This window comes from Corylus avellana, chromosome 6, assembly GCF_965113065.1.
Source record: "Corylus avellana chromosome 6, dhCorAvel1.hap1.2, whole genome shotgun sequence".
Lineage (NCBI taxonomy): Eukaryota > Viridiplantae > Streptophyta > Magnoliopsida > Fagales > Betulaceae > Corylus > Corylus avellana.
The window spans coordinates 23,486,902-23,506,220 of NC_142495.1; the positions used below are offsets into that span (position 1 = coordinate 23,486,902).

At 34.2% G+C, this 19,319-nt stretch overlaps 2 protein-coding genes across 3 annotated transcripts; both read left to right on the top strand.

The window, feature by feature from the left end:
- The first annotated feature begins 5,398 nt into the window (after positions 1-5,398).
- On the top strand, positions 5,399-10,504 carry LOC132188833 (phosphatidylinositol-glycan biosynthesis class F-like protein). Its single transcript, XM_059603396.2, has 8 exons — positions 5,399-5,914; positions 6,006-6,071; positions 6,350-6,392; positions 7,294-7,348; positions 7,785-7,833; positions 8,210-8,277; positions 8,461-8,569; positions 10,253-10,504. Exons 1-8 carry the CDS (start codon positions 5,705-5,707, stop codon positions 10,364-10,366), a joined length of 714 nt encoding a protein of 237 aa, XP_059459379.2. The 5' UTR covers positions 5,399-5,704; the 3' UTR covers positions 10,367-10,504.
- A 2,454-nt stretch (positions 10,505-12,958) lies between these two features.
- LOC132187563 (uncharacterized) lies at positions 12,959-18,253 on the top strand. 2 transcript variants are annotated; one of them, XM_059601911.2, is made up of 5 exons: positions 12,959-12,981; positions 13,841-15,220; positions 16,619-16,687; positions 16,770-17,120; positions 17,644-18,253. In XM_059601911.2, the coding sequence occupies exons 2-5, from the start codon at positions 13,861-13,863 to the stop codon at positions 17,862-17,864; spliced, it is 2,001 nt and encodes a 666-aa protein (XP_059457894.2). In that variant the 5' UTR covers positions 12,959-12,981; positions 13,841-13,860; the 3' UTR covers positions 17,865-18,253. The 2 variants fall into 2 exon arrangements, with proteins under 2 accessions (XP_059457894.2, XP_059457895.2); XM_059601912.2 differs by lacking the exon at positions 12,959-12,981 and having other exon boundaries at positions 14,012-14,101; positions 14,205-15,220.
- Positions 18,254-19,319: the final 1,066 nt, after the last annotated feature.

Here is a 19,319-nt window from a genome sequence, read left to right on the forward strand (position 1 = left end):
TTGAAAATGATTTATTATAAAACATTTTCTGGTATTTGGTATGTACATAAAATCAAGCAGGTCCTAGTCGGGTTCCTGAAGTCGGAAAATGTTTTTAGCAGAAAATATTTTTCTGGAAAACATTTTCAGCAGAAAACATTTTTCGGTATTTGGTGTGTGCACAAAATCATATTAAACACTAAATTATTGTTAGTTAATTTGTATATTTAATTAAACATAATTTTTAGTTTTATTTTTTAAAGTATTGCATATTAGTATTTTTATACTGTGAATAAAAATTACATTTTATAGGTTAATATGATTAAATGAAAATATAAAAAATATTTGTGATTTTCTGTGCGCACGCCAAATGCCGGATAATATTTTCATCGTAAAACATTTTTCTGTAAAATGACTTCTCTGAAAATATTTTACGACGAAAATATTTTACACCGAAACAAACGGAGCCTTAGATTTAAAATATTTGTAAACTCCAAAATTAAATTGATCAAATTAAAAACTACAATTTAAAGTGTATAATTTAAAAAAGCAGGTGAGGTTCATGAATATTTTTCCTAAAATATATGATGTTCTAGAGCCAAGATGAAAGAGAAATAAACTATAGATACAATATTGTAGTGTTTGGGTTGTACCTACGTGGTGGATTTTCATTGTAGAGGTCTTTGTTAATTAATTTAGGGCATCGGATTATTTATAGCCATCATGCATGATTTATATCCACTTCTCATCGACCCCTTAATACAATATTTAAAACTAATATAACAAAACAATTAACTAACATAATGTGAAGAAAAAAATAATAATAATAATAATAATAACTTAAAATGTAAACACACTTGATCGCAGGGAAGAGCATATACATCAGTGAGGTTTATTTTAGCTTATGTTCATCATCAAACTCATTACTCGTAAATCAACAAGCTATTTGGTCACTCATATATGTTCAACTCCTATTGGATTCAGTAAGTTTGGAGCATCAAGAATTCTAATTCAGAAAGGTGTTGTGATGGAGGAAAATGAAGATGGAAAAGATTTATGGGTGCTCTAGAGCTTTAAGACCTGACCAAATATTCTAAAAGCTCAAGCGATGGACCTTTTGCAAAACACGTACAGAAAGCAGTTATCGGAGTCTATCGATCCTTCAGGAGACTGTAAACACTTCAATGATTAAATTAGTCTTCTGTCATAGAAAGATAAACCGAATGGAGACTTTCCGAGAAAGAGATTACATACCTTCCTAAACTTTTGAAGGGAGCCAGCTAGCTAGTGTTCCTTTTACAGTGAGGTAGGGTATTCGGATTGGTAGGCCAATGGGGCTGCCAGCCCAACAAATGACATCACGCCATTCTTTCGCATAAATTGTTGATATGAGAAGTAATTTCGATATATATATATATATATATATATATATATATATATATATATATATATATATATAGCTACTTGCAAGAACGACAACTTCTTAACAAACTCATTCCGACATTATATGATACAATATTGAATTTAAACTACGTTGTTTGTTGAGACTCTACACCTTAATAATAATAGTAAATAAAAATAAAATAAAATAATGGAATCTTCCCTAAACTTATCATATTAATTAAGATCCCAGGTTGCTCTCTCTCTCTCTCTCTCTCTCTCTCTCTCTCTCTACTCCAAAGTCCAAAGTAGGGAACTGAAGAAAGTTAAGTTCAACCAATTAAGTTTCCAATTTTCAACTGCAATTGCAGCTACACTCCAAGGTTTACCAACTCTAAGTCAATGATAAACCAGACAATTAATTAAATTAGAGAGAGAGATGTAAATGATTTTAATAATTTAACCAAGCTCAACTGCTCCATTGGTTTTGCCTATAAATGACTGCTAACCCATTAATTGAATCATCATTAGCAAGATCATGAAGATAATTCTCATGATAAACACCATCTTTCTCATTTCTCTCATCATTTTTCATGGAGCCTCTCCTCCTTCTAACATGGTCGAGGCAAGAACTTTGCAGGGTAACATATAAATATTCTCTTTATAGTTTATCCCTCTATTATAAATTGTCATTTTCTATTTAGCTTTGCTTAATTAGGTTATTATTAAGCGTAGGGCTACATCTATTGTCCATCAATATTAAAGCCTGCGCTACCTGCCATATATATAGGAAAGTGATGTTGTTTGAGCAGCAAACATATATATTTAGGAAAAATTATGGACAAGAGTTTCTCGTTCGACCGAGATTCAGGTCTTGATCGACCAAGAAGCAAGGTATTATCAGTGTGAATATTGCCGAGAGTCTCGGTCGATGTCTTGGTCAAATCTCGATTGACTAAGGATGATTAGGTCCTTTGATTACTAGTTCTCAATAGCTAGTCAAAATTCTATGGACTGAGGATGTTTTCCTAGGGTTTTTGTCGTACAATGTCAAAGCTCGATCGAGCAAGTTGAGGCAAGTTATTTTTGTCCTTTGTTTTTCTCAAGGCACGCTAGCTACAACCTTATTTTTATTTAAGCCTCATAAGGACAGCTTGACTGCCATTTTTTCCCCAGTTTTTTAATAAGAAACACTTTATATTGAGTTTTCTTGAAAATCCTTGAATTTTATTGGTTTTGTAAAAAATTGTGAGTTTTATTCGTTAATTTTGCAACCCACTACACCACTGTGCATCAAAAAGGTTTGGGAAAGCATGTCTTTGTCTTTTCAAACATCTAAACTTCTAGTACTCACTTCATCTAGCAATCAAACTGCATGCATGAAAAACTTATGTATACATGCTTCATCGATCACGGTGATTTGTGAACCCCAAGTCCTTTCAATCAGTATATATCATGATCAATTGATCATCTAATTTCTTTTTTATTTTTTTATCTTCACAACTATAACTATTAGGGAAGATTTGTCATCAATGAGTAGTTCAATCGGATGGGAATCACGTCTCATAAAGCGGAGGTCACTAGTTTGAATTCTCTTCCCTCCTCTCCTTGTATGGACATGTAAAAATAAAAAAAATAAAAAAATTTAAAAAAATACTTTTAGGAAAGATTTAAAAAGTAGTACATCTTATGATCTGTTGGAAGGCAAATATAATGGGAAATAGATTCTATATATGTATATTACTGTAATAGTGATCTTCTACTGAGAGCTTGTTTGGTATTGGGTTTAAAAAATAGAGCTTTAAAGTCGAAAAGAGCTTTTGAGCAAAAACTTCATTTTTAAGATTTTTCCAAAAGTATTTTTTGGTCATTTTTAGGCTTTTTGAACCCTTAAAAGCGCTTTTAATTTTTTTAACAAACGAATACCTTTTTTAAAAAATAGATTTTTTGAGTGTTAAAAGTACTTTTAGACATTTTAAACGCAATCGCAAACAGGCCCTTATACCAAGAATAGTATTACGTGGCGTTTAGTTCATGAAATCTAACATTTCTGTAGCATCCATAGCCTCAAGAATATAATTCTCATGTTTGAAAATATTAGGAATTAGATAGAATTCTCGAAAAATGTAAGATTTTCATATTTTGTTTACTCTTAGGCATCCCTTTAAGAATTACTTATTCTTTCCAAAATATCAAGTGCAGTTTCTTCATAAAAAAAAAAAAAAAAAAAAAAGGGGGTGCAGGTAAAGAAACTGACTATACTATTTGATTTATTTTCTTTATTTTTCGTGTATAACTAAATAAAAACGTGTTCATTTCCATTTTTTGTGGAATTTTTAGGATTCCTAGCAGGAAAGACTCCAAGCAGCTTGTTTGGGAAGACAGATTACAACAAAAAACCATATTCCTCACCGCCGCCGCCTCCAAAAGTTGCACCACCATATGTGCCAAGTCCGGAAGATCTATTACTCATGGAATCTCCAAATCCTTACACAGCTTCTGCCTGAATTGATTTATGGATCTCAACTTATGAAGACAGTGTGTATTTTATTTTCATTGCATTTTCAATTTTCTTGTTCTTTGTTTGGGGTACTTACCCAAAGTATCGATCATGTATAAAATGCTTTTATGGGTTCCTCTACTATTGAACATACTTCCAAGCAATGCCAATGTATGAAAATAATTTAAGATTTATGTCGTCTATGAATTCACTAGCTAGAGCACGGCCTTGTAATTGAAGAAATTCATAATGCAATTGACAATTAAATATAAAAGGCAGAATAAATATAAAAATTGAGACAAGAGAACTTACAAGATAATTCAGTATTAGACACCTACGTCCACCGTTAACAATATTACTAATATTGTTAATATTATATTATAACATAATTTTTATCAAATATAAGCCAAGAGTTTGCAACGTCAAATATAAGTCAAGAGTTTGTAATGTCAAGAGTACTTCATTATAAATATAAGACAAATCTTCATAGTGCATTCACAGGAGTAAAACATAACAATCTTTTATATGGTATCAAAGCCCATTAATTAGTTAATGTCACTAGACTTGGTTTTTCTCGCTTTGGTGGTTGCATCGCTTGTGTGGGATTAGCTCACACAGATAGTGACTCGATCAATATCTAAAAGAGTTGTGGTCTTCAACAAACGTCTTTGACCTTTTCCTTGAGTACTCTCTAAGGAGCACACAATTCCGATCATCCACACGCCTCCATGTACTTTTGCATGGGCAATTTTGTCTTCTCAGCCTTTCTTGAACCAGTTCCTGAAAAATATAAAACTAGAATTAGGTTTGCAGACACAAAACCTTTCGATCTATAGAAGATTCACTGCCAACACTGTCCAGACTCACCGCCAGTCTAGTCCAATCCATTTTCAAATCACTACAATCTTGTTTAACCCAGTTCATAACACTTTCAACCAATTTTCAACCCAATTCAAAATCAATTTAACTTTGTCTAACAGATTTTAGGTCAAAGTAGCTAATGTCCAAATCATAGCTATAGTCGTCATTGTTCACCAAACAAGCTAATGTTTCAATTCAAGCCATCAAAAGCCATTTAAGATCAAGCAAGCCTGCATCTAAGGGGTATCTTAATTGGATGTGAATCATGCCTCATGAAGCGAAAGTTACTAGTTTGAATTTTCTTCTCCTTCTTTCATTGTGTGGAATGTCAAAAAAAAAAAAAAAAAACAAAAAAAGAGGATCAAGCAAGCCTAAACATACCTAATCTACCACTACGTTTGCAAGGGTATATTAGATGGGGCTTGCGCGGGTATATTAGAACATAATTCCTAGAAAATAAGAAGACTACATTGATAAAAATTGAAAATTAAAAAAATAATAAAATTGAGGGAGACTAGGGAGTGGTTTCACGGGTTTACTCATATATTTAGAATATATTTACACTTTTTTCCATTTTTAAGATTAAAAAAAAATTGAAAAATAACCCAATTTTTTTTAGAAATTATATATTTAGCATATATTTACACTTTTTTCCATTTTTAAGATTAGAAACAAAAGTGAAAAATAACCCAATTTTTTTAGAAATTATTTTTCGACAGACGCCGGTGTTTTTCATTTTTTGCATTTTTTTTCGGATTGGAGGGACGCCGGAACACCGGTGAAGAGGGATTTAGACGGATCCGCAGCAACACAAGGGGGTTTGGTGCGGGCCGAGAAGTCGATGAACACCATTAATGGACTCGAACCTATCTCCCTCGCTCAGCTAACCACTCGTGCGTAGCGCCCATTGTGTTGCGCACTTCGGCTTCTTCTCTCTTTTAATATTTTCTTCTATTCTTCCGCTACGGACCACGAATATAAAACATGAAGACGAACGCGACGACGTCGTCCGTGAAAGCCTCAGCAGAGCCGGAAGCAGAAGTCAGTGCCTCCTCTCATTCCATCTCAGCCTCCGAGGCGCTTTTTGTACACCTGATCTCTGGGCTGGGCCTCGGCCTGGCCGTCTTGCTGGCCCACTATGTCTTCTCCGTCAACCTCGTCTCTCATCCTTCTCTCACTCTCCGTCTAATCTGGGTAAACCTCTCTTTTATTTTTTTATTTTTTTATTTTTTCTAATTTCACCCTCTAATTTGTTTTTTGTTTTTTTGTTTTTAATTAATATCAGGTTATTGAGTGCCCAATTGTGATTCTTCTCTACAGTCGTTACCGAAAGAATCGCGAAGAATGCTCGGTAAAATCAGCATCCCTTCGTTCTTTTTTATTTTTAATTTTTTTCTCTGTTTGGTTACCGAGAAAATGTGGGAAAAGGAAGTTTTTAGTGTTATGTCATACGTATATTTTGGTTTCCAGAAATGAATGCATTAGATCCAGTTCATGACTTTAATCGAATTTTTTCTCTTTATTTTCTCAGCAACCCAACAGTTTTCTTCTTCTTTATGATTTCTTTAGTTTATATTTTGGTTTGGTGTTGTTTTATTGATTATTTCAACTGTGTTTTTTCTTTTTCAGTACTTGAAAGCTGTGGGACGAGGCTTACTAGGACTTCCTGTTGGTTAGTCTTTTTTCTTTTTCCTTAGGTTTGCTTGTTTAGTGTATGATTATATTACCAAGTTAATGTCCATCACTTCGTAGAAAGCTGATACGTTGGTTTTAATGCAATTTGATGGCACAAAGGTGTCATTTGTAATGGACCCATTAGAGATAATGTAAGCTGTATTATGCTTTGGGTTCATATTCATGATTTTGCATACATGTACAAAATGCTATTGTACTTCTTGGTAAATTATACTTCATATATAAAAAGCAAATGGGAAAGAAGAATCTGCGAAAGTGGTTCAGAACATTTAATTCAGGAACTTTCTATATTTTGATTGTAAACCTTGGTCTGTGATATTCTATAAAGGTTCGGTAGAGCCCATAAAAATAAATAGATTGTACAAAATATGGAACCTGATTTGCCAAAATTTGTAACATTATGCTGTATCACATGTTCATTCACTATCAGTTCAATTGTTTTAGGGTCCAATCCAGTTTAACTGATTTTTTATTGTGTATATATGGAGCTGTAGTTATTTCATATCACAGTTTTTGAAAGAAAAAACATACACCGGAAGAACATCTCTGGCAATAACTGCACCTAGATGATTACGTGCCTTTTTGCTGTTGTCTACTTGCCTAGGCTGGTGCATCATATTAAACTTGTATTTGGTTTATGGCCTATCATAGGTAGAGCAACTGAATCACCTAGTTAGGGCAATGTCAATGACTACATTGCCTGAGATTATGTGATCCAAAAGATAATAATTGCTCTATTGTATTTCATACTATCTTCAATTTGTGAACTGTTAGCCTACTCTTAGACCTTTTATTTTTGTAATAGTCAGTTCCTTCTCTGTCTTTTTTTATTTGTGTTAAAAAAGGGAAATATCATTTCTTTTGTTTCTATTCTATAGGGGCTCTAGTAAGTGCTTTGGGAGCTATCGCATTGGGCACACCTGTTGGCACTCAGTATGTGATTAAGGGTTCACTAGACTTTGTATTTATTTGTGTAATTCTGAAAATATAAGTATAGTTTCACACTCTTCTGTTCCTTTCTGAAACAAGACCTTTTTCTCATCATCATCATCAGGTACATAATTCACCTTTATTTATTTTATTTTTTTTGGAATACCTTTCTCATCTTCTAAACTTTTATTGAGAAGTAAAGTAAAACCCATAATGGTGTATAATTTCAGCAATTTCAAAGATATTTTGTGACTATTCAACCTCAAGTGTGAGTTATGTTTTCAGAAGTATGAAGGATGAAACATATTTGGATGATCCGTAAATCAACTTATCACCAATTTGATAACCCATGGACTCACATACTTCAATTTTTTGTTATTGAAGATTTAGTTATGTTGCAAGCATTTGTTGATTTTGTTGCCACTATTGTTGGACACAGGTACTTCTCAAAGACCATTAGCTGGGCTCTTATGATGTCATTGTTCACTGTAAGTATGTAATGCATCATAATCTTCCCTTCTTTACAGTATCATACTTTCAACATTCCTGAGTATTTGGATTGGAATTCCTTGACTTCTTATATAACCTAAATACTTGTGTCATATTTTATTCGACAATATCTGATTATTATCGTTTTCTTCAAAGCAAATCATAAATGACTTTATTAGTATTAGACTATGCACATGCTAGGGTTTCCAGAAGCTTTTTTTTTTTTTTTTCCTTTTTACTTTCTGATTAATTATTGCTTTCATGCTTTTTGGCTCAACAAGTTACTATTCTGTTCCAGTTCTCCAAGGACCTGAAGTTTTCCATTTTGAACATGCTTTGCCTCTTACATACTTATTACTTTTTGGGTTTTGGCAGATTGTGCCTGCAGCTTCTGTATTTGGTGTATCATGGAAGGATTGGCAACGAATATTTGCACATACAAAGTTAGTTTCCAATCACTAATTGGCTTTTTGTTAACTACTTTAGCCAATGGGGCTTATGTTTTTGTTGTTATCTTTGACTGGGTTAGATATATGATATTGAAAACTAGTTTCCTGTACTCTACCCATTAGATAAATTCCAGTTACTTATGCGTCAATATGATGTCTAAAAATATTCACTTTTAGGCCAGTTGGATCTGTTGATCTTATAATTTGCCTTCCGGCACATGGAGCTGTTATTGGAGCTTGGTTTGGGGCTTGGCCAATGCCGCTTGATTGGGAAAGGCCATGGCAGGTACTGCACTCATCCTTTTTCATTCCTAATGTACTATTTTAAGCAATTTTTTATTTTCTTTTTTCTTTATCCAGTATGTCAAGATAATAGTCATAATTTTCTTCTACTATTGTTTCATTTATAATGATTTTTTGCAGATAAATACTTCCACTTCTTTTTTTCTTTTTTTTCTTTGCAAATGATCTGAAATCTAACTTGGCTTTTTTCCACTAAATTTATTAGGCAAGCTTGTTCTACATTCATCTCTTAATATCTTATAATTGTTCAGTGTTGATATAGTTTGTACTTGATTAGTCAAAAATATATTGTTTCATTAGTCTGTACTTATATTATTAGTTAATAAGTTGGACATGGCATGCTGGTTGTCCTTTTGTTCAACTAGCCCAATTTGTTTGTGGGTTGTCAGCCCAACAGTATGGTGCAGAAAGGTGTCTCTGATGTGGATTTGAACTGTAAAAGCTCTCATGTAGGAATTAAATATGTAAACTAGCCATGAAATGGAAGGTTTGTATCTTCACATGTTCTTGGAAGTAGGCTTTATAACTTCATCATCTGATCATTCAAAAACCAAATTCTTATCTAAATTTTTTCCACATGTTCTTTAAAGTAGCATATTTTTCTGCAAGAGTTCTCCTGTGCTGTGTAATTGTCAAGATATTTGTGATCCAAATGTGAACTCACTGTCTGAAGGAGCAAAAGTACATAAATAATGCGAGGAAGCATACAGTGAAGTACTTGTGACAAACAAAAAAAATTCAATCTCCTATCAAACTGGCAACCATATGAAAATTTGGTATCTTAATCATATCACATTTCATACTTTCATATGGTATCTTAATTATATCACATTTCATACATCCCTTTGGGTTATTAAATTTTCCCAGTCTTTCGATCATTGTGTCCTATTTAACTGCCACATTAGTGATCCTTGGTTTTTGTGGATATGAATAGTGCTAGTGCCACCCTCATTCGGACAATAAATCTCTTTTTTGTACGCATGTACATCTTAACAACTGATTTTCATCCCATGAGCAGTTAAATTGACTTGACGTTCATAAATCCACGATTTCCTTGTTGAGTACAGAGCTAGTAGGGTTGATCTGTTGTTTGGGGGAATTTTATACTTTTTGAAATTAAGCCATCAAATTTGCCTTTAATTGAAGTGATGGGTTCTGATTTAGAAAAGGAACCAATGAAGAAACTCTTTTTTCTTGGGTATATACTTTCCAGATTTAGGCTGGTATCTTGCATCACTTTCATGTTGAACTCTTTCTGTTTATGGTTAAATTGTGAATTTAAATGAGGGAATGATTCGTAGAGTCCAAAGAAGGATAATATAATTAAATAGCGAGCAGCAACAAACCAGGTACTTGTGTTTATCCTTGCAAGAGTATAGATTCATGGTTCATTGAGTTTACGGCTAAATTTATGAAGTTGCCTGTTTATAAATTGTGTTAACTTTTTAAGTCTTGTTCGGTAACATTGAGCATTAATAAGTGATGATGATCTGTTTATGTTGTTTCTTCCTATGTTTGTAATGATCCTTCTCGATTGATGATATTTTTATGCTTGTTAAATTATTTTCAAATTGTCTCTTTTCAGACCAAATAACTTAGTTGCATTTCCTCCACTTATTTTTTTATGTTGCTATTTAGGCCTGAAGTATTTTATAACATTATGTAGGAATGGCCTATTTGTGTGAGTTATGGAGCAATAGCTGGGTACCTGATTGCAATGGTGGCCTCCTCCTGCTTTATCCTCGCGCGTGCTACATTGCAGCATGTCAAACGAGACTAACAAGTAGCTTAACAAGATAGACACATTTCTGGAGAAATTTTTTTTCCCCTTTCATTAGAATTTCCTGATCTAAGAATGTATTTACAATACCAAGCATAGTGGGGTAATAGTGTGATATATAGCATTACTCTTTACCGATGTGGAGCTTTGAGTATGTAGTTTTAGTGGATTCAAGCTTTAAGCAGGGCCGAAACAATAATTTACATGGTAGTCAGCTGCACTCCCAGCTTGGTCATTTTCATTCCACATAAGGCTGTTAACGAGTTGAGCTTGAGCATGTACTGCTTGCTCGACCTTGACTTATTTAAGTTTTACTTGAGCTCGAGCTTGTGATGTGCCAAGAAATTGGCCATTTATAGATGATTAAGGGTAAGAATTCTTGTTGCTTGTTCAATGTGGGACAAGTCATATTAGTTGAACCCTTAGCAACAACATGATGTTAATTATCTTTAATTGTTTCTTCTCGTGCGAAGCCATATATATAGATTGACAAGCTAAAGTTGCTAAGAAGAAAATTGAAGCAATAAATGAGACAAATAAGTCAGTCACTTTCAAAGTGTTGAAGGAGATCTGTTGCAGGAGTACAAGAGCTTCAAGATCATTGTTCAAGCTACTCCCAGGGATGAGGGCAGCTTGATGCATTGGAGCACGGAATATGAAAGCTGAAGAAGGATATTCTAGAACCCAATACATTGTTTCAGTTTGTAATTGATGTCAGCAAAGGCATTGATGCTTACCTTAACTAGCCATAAACAAAATGGTTATTTTGCGTCTGGCCTTCTACAGTAAATAGATCAGGAGTGTTATATGTGTTTTATTTTAGGGAAAAGTTTACATGACCTTCTCAAACTATCTCTTAATTGATAATGTTTTCTTCAAACTACCAAAAATTGTCAATGTTTCCCCTAATAACGAAAATACCATTAAAAAAATTAAAATAATTGTTTAAAAACAATAATAAAATAAAGGAGTGGGATTTTTTTTTAAAAAAAAAAAACGTTTTTTGTTATATATATTTCGAATATATAGGGGTATTTTTGTCTTATTGACAAATATTTAAGATAATTTTTGTCTTTTTGCTGGTCTTGGGGGATATTGTTAATTTTTGGATAGTTTGGAGAAGATATTGTCGTAATTAAAAATTTGAGAGGAAGATTATCGATTGAATAGTAGTTTAAAGAGAATATATGAATTTTTTCCTTTATTTTATTATCATTTTAGTCTACATGTGAATGTTGGTTTTGAGTGGGCTTACTTAAACCACCTATTGTTGACACCCATAAACTCTTACGGGTCAAATGCATCTTTGGGGGCTTTTGTTATATGTTTTTCAAAATAACATATAACATAAATTATTGAATATACTTATAGGTTATATATAGAATCAATTAATTATTGCTACTTAATATATATTAATTATTGTTATTTATTACTTAATTTATGCTTACATTTATATTACTTGATAAGTAATACTAGGGCTATAAATAAACCAATCCATTTGACAACCCGCTTGGTTTAGCTCGACCCGAACTCGAGCTTGATATTAGAGAAACCCTCTTGATTAGTAAATGATACCTACCCGACTCGCTAGAGAAAACTTGATAGGGGCACGAGCTCAGCTTGTTTAAAGCTCGATTGGATTGTTTGCCCAACTCGTTAGTTCATTCATATATCTTGTAACTAACATATTATCTAGTTCCTTAATATTTAATAGCCTAACTCGAGCTTGAGTTGAGCCCGGCTCAGCTTGGATAGCATTCTCAACGATTTCAAACCTCGCCCAAGCTTTCAACGAGCTAGGCTTAAACACAAATTTTATAGCTCGGCTCGAATAAGCATATTGATAAATGAGCCAGTCTTGAAATCTTAAAGCTCGGCTCAACTCGGCTCGATTACATCCCTTAATACATTATACTATTTTTTTATTAACATATGTACATATTAATGTACAGCCCTTAATACATATTTTTTTTATTAATATATGGGTCGAACCTAATGAGCAAGTCAACCCTTATACGAACAACTCATTTAATAATTGAGCTTAATTTTATATTTAAGAACAACTCATTTAATAATCAAGTTGGGCTCGAGTCACGCTGGAATATGTTTACAAGTAACTATTTTCATTGTTTCACATTCTATAAAATTGCTGGATCTTGGGCATGTTTGCCAAAGGACTGGATTGGACCTGACCCAAAGACTCAAAAATTTATCTCAAAATCAACTCTAATATTCTTACTTTTTACATCACATTAATCATTTTTTATTACTATTCAAATAAAAAAATCTTTTTTTTTTAAACTTTTTCATACAAAATATTCTTATTTTTTTTTCTGATATCAATCAAATTTGCTACAGTTCACCCCATTTTTCAAGTTCTTTGCCAAACACACACCATGGAGTTGACACTTGTCTTCCGTTGATTGGGAAAAGTAGCTAATAGTCCTCGCAGGCCGCAGCAATTGCCAGATCAGCTCCAAGTTCGTGTCCAAAACGTCTCGTCTAGGAGCAAGACCAAGTGGGCCCCATACCGAACCCTTTAAAGCCTCTCCACAAGCCTTAAAATCGCTACTACTCTCTCTCTCTCTCTCTCTCTCTCTAAGCGCCCATCGCCGGTAAGCGCTAAAAAACCCCTTCACTTTCAAAATTTTTCAGATTATCCATGTAAATAGACGAAGTTTTTCTCAATTTTTTTGAGTGTTTCTGTGAGCTTTTTCCTTTTTTGTTAACATTTTTTTTTTTCCTAAATGTCTTGTTCTTTGAGTTATGGCATTTCTTTGTATCGTGGGGCATTGTTATGATTTGGTTTGAGTTTTTTTTTTTTTCATCATTTTCCATGTAAATCTTTAGGAGGAGGTTTGCTTTGGATGGTATCCAATTAGTTGTTGATTGATTTTTTTCTTTTTTCTTTTTTCCGTTTGTGGGTTTTGGAATTTAGGCTTTTGGGGTTTTATAGGGTTATTGAGTCTTTGGCGTTGGTTTGGAATTCTTTTTGATTGGTAATTTTGTGTGGTTTTGACTCTGTGAATCCTCTTTCTTGGAATTTAATTTTCTTTTGTCTTATTTCTTTGAATTGCAACAATTGGAAGTCTACAACGTGTGCACTTTGTGAAACATTTTATGATATTATGTGCGTGTTGATGATCTTTGGTGTGAATTTTATCATTCTTTATTGCGTATCGCGTGTAAGAGAGAAATGTAACTTAGTCTATGAGAATGTGCTTATATCATTTAAATTGATTTGGTGTATAGCACTTAATCCATTAAGTTCCTTCAGGACAATTATGTGATTGGGAATTTCTTTTATCATTCTGTGATCTTATCCTTTGTCTGTTTCATTACATATATTTGTCAGTGAATTCTTCCTACTTCATCATCTTTGTACTTTTTAATAGCCACTAGCTATATACATTAGTTAATCTTTGTTATTGACTTGTAGAGAATGTTATTTACGAATTAATCTTTCTGCCTCAGTTATATTTAGAATTGACCATATGATGGCGAATGACAATTTGAAACGTGGGGAGAATCCACCTGATGCTACTTCCCTGTCACACAATAATGAAGAACTTGACTCCCATATTGTGAATGAAGGTACTGACTTTTCTAGGACCTTTCATGATCATAATGGCACAGGAGCTAATACCATGGCCTTCCCACATAAACTGCTGCCATTTTTTCCCCTTCCTTGTGGAGATAGTCCTCAACTTTGCTCTCAGGAAATGCCGCAGACTGGTACTAGTTTTCTGACTGATGTCTCCCAATTCAACAACACTCAAAATCCCAAGATTGACCATAATTTCACATATGGGAATGGTAATGACCCCCTTCTATGCAGGCCAATGTCAGACTTGTCATCGTTTGGAGGGAACATGAACAAATTATCTCCATTTTCCTGTTATGATAGTTCAGGGTCTCTCAATAATGTAAGGAATGCTTATGTCAATAGTTTACAGAAGCCTCAAATTGACCGGAAACTTGAAAATATGAGCAGTAGTTCAGCAGGAGTTATACAAATGATCACGCAGGATGGAGAAGCAACTGACAGTAGTATCTGTATGCCTCAACTTAGAAGCAATTTCATAAACCATGGAGTTAGCAAGCCTGTATTAAGCCATAACCCAGATGGTGAAGAACTAGGAATTAAAAACAGTGTCATGATCAGTGGTGTTGAATCCAATTATACAGAAAACCTTGATGGGAGTTTCCTGAACCTTGGCGTTGGAGGTAATACAGAGGCTATATCTCAATCTATTGTCTCTGACCGAAACATCACTGGTAGTACTGGACGGGTTATTCCTCCTCAATTCAATACTTCTCTCACTCAAAAGGTAAAGAGTAGTTCATTGAATCATGGTCTGAACAAGGTTGGCCTTATTTCTAGTTTTCAGAACAATGTAGGAGGAATGCCTACTCTAGTGCACAATGTGGGTGGTTCAACCTCTTGCAATAATGATCTTGAAGTTATGTCTGCTGCAAGCACTGGGTGTAGTTCAAGTCCTTCATGTGTCTTACAAACACCACGAATTGATAAGCTACATCATGTTTCAACCTCAAGAAACATGAACTTAGGTCTTGGAGTCAGAGGGAACTGGGATGCAAGATTTTCAAATGTTGATCCTAATCATGAAGTTCAAGGTTATCCGGTCATATCTACAAAACCACTCGTCAGCAGTCAACCTGGGATGCCAGATCCTGGACAGGGCTGGGCGACTGGGCTGCCATTGTTACCTTCTTTAATCAGGAGTACCACTCAACCAGCTTCTGACCATCCATTGAAATGTTATCTGGAATCTTCCATTGCTTCTCCTTCTACTGGTCTCGCAGGAAGCACCCCCATGCAAGGCAAGTCAGGTGAGTTTTGTATAGTTCACCGATTCCCCTCATGTGATAATACATGTGAAGTGTGGAATCTTAGTGACATAATCCTTTTATTTTTTGTGGAACTTTCTACATCAATGTCTTTTTTTATTTAATTTTTGTCTTCTTTGATCCCAAAGTAAATTAGCAAATAATGGATGCATGCTGCATCATTTCAATTTAAATCCTTGTTACATATTGGAGATTGAAAATGTCTGCTTGTGGGTTATACCTACATGGTATGAGTCATAACTTTTCTGCACACTGATTGAATCTTGCACAAGATGATTTTTTCTGCTATTCACATATGGGGAACCTGTTTAGTGTTGATTCTAGTTTGATGTTAGTATTGTTATTTTCCTATTTTAGATTTTACTTGCCTTTTCTTGTTGTCATTTCGTTCTCTGCTGATTTGTTGCCTTTTCCTGATTTATTACCTTTTAGGGTGTCTCCTCTTGTAATAAGTATTGCAGAACGTAAGTGAGTTCATCATTGTTGAATTAAGAATACAATTGACATTGAGTTTTTATCGTTTTCTTTCAAGCTTTGGCTTGTTCTTTTGAGTAGAAGACATCGCTGCTTCTATTCTTTATCTCTCACGCAATCCGCTATGTCATATTTCATTGCATAGTACGTTTTGGATTCTTTTCTTTGTTGCTTTTAAAGCAATAGTACCTTTTTATGGTGTGAACTGAATAGTGCCTAAATAAACTCTCATCTATTTCATATAGCAAGTGGTATACTATTAGATATGATTTGTTTAATAGCATCTCTCTTGAATTAACTTTGAATTTTCTCTGCGGGGCAGCCTTTCCCCATTTATGAGGGACCTACTGCTCAAGTTGCCTTTGAAGGTATATTTGCCAATAGTGTCAAAGCCAGCTAGTAAGGCATTTTTACATTATACACCAGCATGAGTCCTTGGTAACCTACATATTTATCGGTGTATCCTTAACCTCTTGACTTAATGTGTTTATTAATAATCAGAATCTCATGAATTTCAATACTTGTATGACTTGATGGATTTGTCAAGACTGGGTCAAATGGAGGGTTGGCTTGCTTAAATCTAGTAGTCAAGATAGCAGCTATACTGGATAGCTTTAGTGATAATGTCTTTCATAGCAATTTTTCATTTCTAGCTGATTTATTCATAGAATAGGATAGAAGATGAAAAGGATGGGCATAAATGATGTATTGACAACAATGGTGATTGTCTAAGTTGAACTCAGTTTATTTCTCGCATATAATTAATGCAATCCATATCAATAATTCTAAGTCAAATACTGAGCTAGACTAGTCCAGGATACAGCTTTTGCTTGCTCATGTCACTAACTGAGCTATCTTATCTACTGATTTGGTGGTTTCTAACAAGGTTTTTATGGCTGCTTGCAGGTCGTCTTGGTCGACCAAAAGCCATTGGTCCTGTTCAGTTTTCAAAAATTGAACCTGCTTCTACTACTGGTATAATATCTGCTACCTAAACCACAGTCACAGTTAAATATTTGTCATCAAAATTTTCTATTACGCTTCATATCTTCTACAGGTCAAGGAATACCAGGGTATGAGAGAAATTTGACTGCTCAGACTTCTAGTGATCTTGTTGGACCATCTCTTAAGAGGAGTGCGACTGAACTCCTCACAGCTGCTATCCCGTCTCGTCGCAGAAAGACCAGAAAACCTAGACCTTCCATTCCTCCATCCGTGCCAACTTTGTCCCCGAGTATTCCATCACTCCCAAACCTGGCTCAGACTGCTTCTGCTCCACCACCTCCCCAGATAACTTCAGCCCCATCTTGTCTGCCCCATCCTGGGACTATTGTTTCTTCCCAACTAAACAAAGCTCCTCCTCTACCACCCCTACCTCAGACAACAGCTTCCCATATAAAATGGAAAGGTATTTCTTGATGCTTCTTTAGATCTACTTTCTCGCTTTATAAGATGTTGCTTTATTTTCCAAAAGCCTACTTCCTTTCTATACTTTACTACTTTTTTCTTGTGATGTTACAATATGGTTATTGTGGGTAATTTTAATTTCATTTAAATTAGTTTAGCCCTATTCTCTTAGCACTTTTATCCTAGTGTGAGCTCATACTGTTTTAAATGCTATGTTTATTCCATGCTAGACCGTATTCAACATACATTCACTGTAGTTTTGAAATGGACCTAGATCCTGATTTCGATCAATCCCGAGTATGACTGTTTGATTTTTCTTTCTATTTATCGATTAATAGGATTTTCATGAGGGATGTTTTTTAAGTGTGCTTTCTTGATAACCTGGTCTGCTACATTTGAAAGTATCTGCTGTGCCTTGTGTTTATACCCATAACGTTAATGTGTTCATGATGTTAGTGATAATTGCAGATAACTATTTTTAAAGAAATAGTTAGTACTGATGATTAGAAAACATTTCATTGCAGGCTTCAATCAAACTCCTCAACCAATTGGAGGGAAGTGTTTTTTATGCAAGAGGAATCTCTCGTTCACGCCGGATGGCCCTTTTTTCCAGCCAGCTAATCCTCCGGCTGCTGCCGTTTTACCATGTACCCACACCTTTCATGAGCACTGCTTGCAGCTTATCACCCCTGAAGACCAAGCTAGTAATCCTCCATGCATTCCTTGTGCCATTGGTGAGAGTTAATGCCAATGTGCTTTAGCATTTGGTTAATTCCCAAATGTGATCTTTGGTCTCTAAATTTTGTTAGCATTCGGCATATAAATTTTCTAGAGAAAATTTACTGAATGAAGTAGGTGAAATCCATAACTGTACATTTCTCACTTGAGGGTTCTTAGTATGGTCCATATATAGGTTTTGCAAGTAGTTAGACCATTGGTTTTGCAAAGTAGTTAGGCCATTCTCTCTAGTAAACACCATTTTACCATAATTGATAGGTCCTTTTTGAATTGGAAGTTCAAAGCATACACTTTGCCATCAGATTCTCTCTTATCTTGCTTGTAAATGGAAAGAATGTATCAGGGCTTGTTTACAATTTCTATCAGTTCATAGTTTTTGTTAGATTGTTGCCTTTGAAATTTTAAAATAATTTCCATTTTCTACAATTTTTCCTTGTTTCCCACCCTGCTTATAGTTCTGCATGTTTACAGCAATACTGCCAGCAGGATGGCAGCTTCGACTATAACAGCATCCTCTAAATTACTAGGGTGGTGGTTTCTCTTGTATACTTTTTGTATACGCGAGCTTTGCATCGCTTTTTAATAAAATTATTATTCATCAAAAAAAAAGTTATGTCCAAGCCTTAACAAGTAAAAGAACCCTTCTTTGAGAATAAACTAATGCTTTAAACACCGAATGCAATAATACCCTGCCCAAAATACGGGGCAAATTATTTTTTAATAATATGTTAATAAACAAACCAATAAAATCAGGAAAAAATAATACTAGTTAACATTAAAGACACAGCAGTTCAATGGACTATGCTTTGAAGAAGAATTTTCTCGGATCCAATTGAGACGAAAATTGTTGTTTACAAGTTCAATAAACAAGACAAGTCGATCTCAAAACTTTAACTAGTCCCCATAACCTTGTAGTAGGTCACAATATTCATACCAAACACATGAAAAGACATCTGAACCCCGTTTCATTAGAGTATTCCTATCCGGTTCAGCAAATTTTAGCTTAATCTTACCTAAAAAATCATTTTTCTTTTTCTTTTTCTTTTTTAACTATCTACTTTGTTCAAGCACCTACATCACACCCTATTTTACTTATTTACTTTTACTATTCTAAAAGAGAAAGGATGAATATATTGATTTATTTATTAATTTATTTATGCATTATTGAGTTATAAGTACTCAACAAATTTGTTGAGTACAATAGCATCTAACCATTTTTTTTTTTTATTCAAAAAAAAAAAAAAACTAAAATGATTAGTCAAATGGGGCTATTTTTTTATTTTTACAATAAGACTAGCCAAATAACAATATTCTAATACAACGAAAATGCTCTTCCAAAGAAAACGAGGAAAATGGAAATCGTCTTCCATTACCATCATTTAATTTGGACCGTTTGATGCTTAATAGTAAATGTAGATACACATAAAGCAAGCTCTTTTTGGGCTGAGCCTAACACCAGCTG

What these genes read in the sequence shown, in the direction of transcription:
- LOC132187563 (XM_059601911.2), top strand. Translation starts at nt 13,861, where the DNA reads ATGATGGCGAATGACAATTTGAAACGTGGGGAGAATCCACCTGATGCT. An exon ending in CCCCATGCAAGGCAAGTCAG is followed by an intron (nt 15,221 to 16,618) that starts GTGAGTTTTGTA and finishes GGCTGCTTGCAG; the next exon opens with GTCGTCTTGGTCGACCAAAA. An exon ending in TGAACCTGCTTCTACTACTG is followed by an intron (nt 16,688 to 16,769) that starts GTATAATATCTG and finishes TATCTTCTACAG; the next exon opens with GTCAAGGAATACCAGGGTAT.
- LOC132188833 (XM_059603396.2), top strand. Translation starts at nt 5,705, where the DNA reads ATGAAGACGAACGCGACGACGTCGTCCGTGAAAGCCTCAGCAGAGCCG. An exon ending in AGAATCGCGAAGAATGCTCG is followed by an intron (nt 6,072 to 6,349) that starts GTAAAATCAGCA and finishes TTTCTTTTTCAG; the next exon opens with TACTTGAAAGCTGTGGGACG. An exon ending in ATTGGGAAAGGCCATGGCAG is followed by an intron (nt 8,570 to 10,252) that starts GTACTGCACTCA and finishes AACATTATGTAG; the next exon opens with GAATGGCCTATTTGTGTGAG.